General features: G+C 36.9%; 1 protein-coding gene across 2 annotated transcripts in view; it reads left to right on the forward strand.

Annotated features, from left to right (window-relative positions):
• The first annotated feature begins 858 nt into the window (after window positions 1-858).
• LOC135206128 (E3 ubiquitin-protein ligase RNF216-like) overlaps window positions 859-4668 on the forward strand; it is a 39166-nt gene continuing 35356 nt past the window's right edge. Inside the window, exons 1-2 of one of the 2 annotated variants that reach the window (XM_064237378.1) lie at window positions 859-972; window positions 1672-2464. In XM_064237378.1, coding sequence (XP_064093448.1) covers window positions 1953-2464 — 512 coding nt within the window. In that variant the 5' untranslated portion in view covers window positions 859-972; window positions 1672-1952. Of the gene's footprint in view, window positions 973-1671; window positions 2465-4668 lie in introns of those variants that run through there. The other variant, XM_064237377.1, reaches the window with a different exon arrangement.

Consider the following 4668-nt stretch of genomic DNA (forward strand, 5'->3'; position numbering starts at 1 on the left):
TGTGTGTGTGTGTGTGTGTCTGTGTGTGTGTGTATATATATATATATATATTATATATATATAGTCGATTTAAATATTCATTAATATTACGTATCCGAGAGAGTATACTGCTGAAAATAGACCTAGGCAAATCATGTGGGAAAAACAGAAGTCCAATTTAGGCCCACTAAATGTGTCATGCAAATTATTTTATTGATCAAAGGACAAAATTAGCTTAACTAAACATCGTTTTCAAAGAATGTTAACGGCTGTAGGAGACGAAATGACAACACCCCAGTGCAGTACGATATGTTGAGTCAAGACTCGAGAGGCAGCAAAGCCAACTTCAAATCAAAATCTTCGTATGCTGTCACGAAGTTAGAGTTGAAAATAAAATTAGAAATCGTGGACCCATCAGTATATATTTTTCCTTACTTTGCAAAATAATTATCTTTAATACATTGAATAAGTCTACTCAGTTCTAATGTAAATTATTTCAAGTATAGCACCTTTGAAAGGAAATGTTATTTATTGTTAAGTAAATAATCTGGCACCTGCATATGGCAATATTTCCATAACGAACAATGAATTAAGAAACTACGCCAATTCTTCGTTGGCCGTCTGTACGTTCCCACGAGACGACGAACTTCTTATTAACTAAAAATACCCCTTCGGTTAACATATGAAAATATATTTTTTCCGAGGTAGAATGAATTGGATATTAAAGGACATCTGTAGCTTAATGATTGTATATGAATCACGGTGAGAGGATAAAATATATGAAAAGTTGCACCAGTGAATCAGGACACGCCACGACTGAGCAGAGGAGATATCATACGACAATGCAGACGACAGTGTCCTTGCACAGCAGTGAACAGTACCTACGCTTCGTGTACGCTGTATGTATAAAAGTACCGCTACTGAATTTAGACAGTCAGTTTTCTTGGGAAGATATTGGGACGCTGGCTTAGAGTGCGTCGACGGTTGGACCAGGTATATATGGAGCTTTTCTGAAATGTATATTTGTTTTAATGAAAAAAAACAGGAAAAAAGATTCTGCCATTCCAGTGTTTAGAATGAGATAAGTGATTATTGAAGTAGAGAATTATAGTGAAGGTCGAATAGAATTATAGTGAAGTAGAGAATTATAGTGAAGGTCGAATAGAGTATTATGGTAAAGGTCGAACAGAGAATTATAGTGAAGGTCGAAGAGAGAATTATAGTGAAGGTCGAATACAAATAAATATATAGATAAATACAAAAGGGCGCGGCTAGCCTAGTGCTATAATTCCCCACATAACTATGACTTTAAACACTTGACTCGCTGTTGCAGACTGTAAAACCGAATGAAATAAGTAGATTCTCAAGAACTTAGCGGAAATGGCTCTACTTATTTTGTCCCTGGACCGGTTATGTTCTTGATTATTTTTGAGATAAAAAAACAAATGTGACCAATAGCAGTTCAGGACTACTCTCTCCCTCCCCCCCCCCTCTCTCTCTCTCTCTCTCTAATACACACACACACACACCACACACACACATATATATATATATATAATATATATATATATATATACACACGTATATTTAACACAGTGTCCACAATAACTTGTATTCAATCTACAATAATTAGAACTTATTCACTGCTCTATAACATTACAAAGGAATGCTTCCTTTATCGCTGCTCTACAGATAAACAATTATCACAGGCAAAAACAGTTCACAGATAAGTGGACCTTATCAGGAAGAAAGATAACGAGTGTATAAGGTCTCGGGATGATCAAACTTACTCTCATAGTTTGATCTGACGAAGGACGAGACGGATCTACGTTGTTTTCTTATTTTGCGAGAAGCATCTTACAACTAGTACATTTCAGTGGCGCCTTCGTTCCTCTGTACAGGATTTGCTTCGTGAGGTGAGAGTGTCACCACTGCCGCGCCCTCAGGAGAGCCACGGGAATGTCTAAGGCGCAATGGATGGCGTCGTAGAGGACCGGGAAGGATGGCACTCCCAAAAGTTGGACTTTGTCTCCTCTGTCGTGCAAAACGTCGACAGATCCTTCCTACGCGACCAGGTCCTGCAGTGCGAGAGCAACCAGGACGTCCAGATCCTGATCCAGTACCTGCTGGAAGACGGGGGCGGGGGCGTGGGCGCCGTCGGAGGGGAACAAATTTTACCCGGCAGGACGGACGATGCCGAAAGTGCGCCTTATAGCCCATCGGCGCCAGAGTTCGTCGACGAGGACGAAACAAACGGCTATTATAGGCCTAACGAAGCCCAGCAAATCCACGAGGAACGTCTAACCAGGGACTGTAGTCAAGGTGCCGTCAAGAAGGAACGTCCCACCAACGATTCCAGGGAGGGAAACGCCCACCAGCAGTGGCTGGAACTGTCCGAAAAGGAGGTGGAAGCCAGGGTCATGGAACAGGTGGTGTCCTTGGCCGAAATCTTCAAGGACGCCGATCCAGACTACCTTCAGGAGAGGTTAGTAGCGACTGTTTTGACCTTCATCATCTGCCATTATGGGAACGTTGTTCAGAATTAAAAAAAAAATCCTTATTTTCATGGAAATCATAGTGAGATCATTTAAGAAATAGAGGTACTTTTGAATATGAATATCAAATAAAACGAAGTAAAAGCCTCTGAATTAATATCGACGTGACAACGAATAAATCAGGATCTTGGTAAGAACACAGATAGCACTTAGTATCGTTAACGCTGCCTCAGAATTTCTTAGGACTTGTATCACTACTTTGTTGTACCCATTACAATTTAGGAGGAATCAGTGGATTTACTCAAAACTGCTCCCAAAACAATAATAATCAAAGCCTTGTAAATTTAGACTTCATTATCTTTTTTTAAAGGTTAAATGGATGCAACTTATGCCATAATGTGTTTGATAGTCACGGCTCTGCCTTCCTGTGTTTACGTTTCAGCTTGTGTTTCTATAAACAGACAAATAGTAACACTCAGGATGATGATGATACTAATAATATAATAATAATAATAATTTTGAAAATCTCTATGTCCTCTTATTAACTTTTTTTCATGTCTTATAACTTAAGTTCGATATTTGTTCTTTTGAAACGATCGTGTCGTGGAGAACCACCATGAAATGTAAACAATGAAAAACAAAACCATCAGTCAGCTGATTCTATTTACGATCGAGTTTTAAACGAAATTTAAGAAGCTCTTGGTACTTATCTTATCGGGCAAAGGAAACGTCATATCATCGTTAAAGGCTAGATTTCAGCCAGTAGACAGGATACTTCATACACTAAGAGAGCTAGGTGCTGCCTCCGGGCAGGATATCAGACATCCTGTAGGATAGCTCCATGCTCGGAACTCGCGCTATATGGCTACGTTAGGATTTCGTTCACTATTCACTAACGGGCACCTGATAAGCTGCATAGTTATCACTTCTTTCAATGCAAAAAACAGGATTATTTCATAAAATTAGAGTGAAATCTGTCGCATATATCAGAACTGTAAGAAAATATTACATGTAGCCAAAATTTTGAGAAACAGGGACGATAAATTTCCCAAACTTTCGAAGAAATTTTTACCCGCCCACCTCCCCCCCCCCCCCACAAACCTGAACAAAGACTTCCGGCACTATACAGAATATTTCTGATATAATGACGAAAATTCTAGGCAAAATAATACCACCAGGCGGATCATTTTTAGACAAGAAGCCACAGATTTCAAAATCTTGTCTAATTTCAGGCACAACGTAATGCCGAGTCTTTTAATAGTATATATATATATATATCTATATCTATATATTATATATATATATATATATATATATATATATATATATATCAGGATCTAGCCTGGAAAAATGGTTAACTTTCTTAACAATTCCATGCAGTGAAACACAAATAAAAATCTATACTGATTGTATGAATAATTCCATCAAATGAAATATAGCGTTGTTTATGAGCTGCCTACTATTAAAAGGACTGGAATTATTATTATTATATAATTAATTACTACTATTATTGTTGTTTGACAATCTGAAATGAACAAAGGGGATGTCCATGTAATTTTTGAGTTCCATTTGCTTTTATTTTCTATTTTGTTGAAAGAAGCCATCGAAAGAAATTAAAACAAAGTATGCAAAGACCGGAGCGTTAAATTGAAAAGCGCTTTTGTGAGTTAAACAATGTATCATATGCTGCGGAATTTACTGCACTCAATAAACTGCAATGCTATTCTTTTGATGCATACATACATACATACACACACACACACACATATATATATACAAAAAACAAAATACAGTATATATATATATATATATATATATAGTATATATATACTATACATATATATCTATATAGTATATATATATATATATATATATATATATATATATATATATATATATATATATATATATATATATATATATGTGTGTGTGTGTGTGTGTGTGTGTGTTTCTGTGTGTATGTGTATAGATTAATTACGAAAGATACGAAGGGAAAGTGAAACAACGAAGTGGTTTGCTGGGCCTCGACACAACGGTAGTTTATATACATACGTACATACACCCACACACAGTGGAAGTGACCTAAATTGGCTTAACTGTGGATAGATCTCTTGGTAAAAATACCACCTTTTCTGTAACTTTTCTCATTCATCTACCTGAAGAGAGAGACAGCAGTCTATGAAATACAGTCTTT

This window comes from Macrobrachium nipponense, chromosome 29, assembly GCF_015104395.2.
Source record: "Macrobrachium nipponense isolate FS-2020 chromosome 29, ASM1510439v2, whole genome shotgun sequence".
In the NCBI taxonomy this organism is placed as follows: domain Eukaryota; kingdom Metazoa; phylum Arthropoda; class Malacostraca; order Decapoda; family Palaemonidae; genus Macrobrachium; species Macrobrachium nipponense.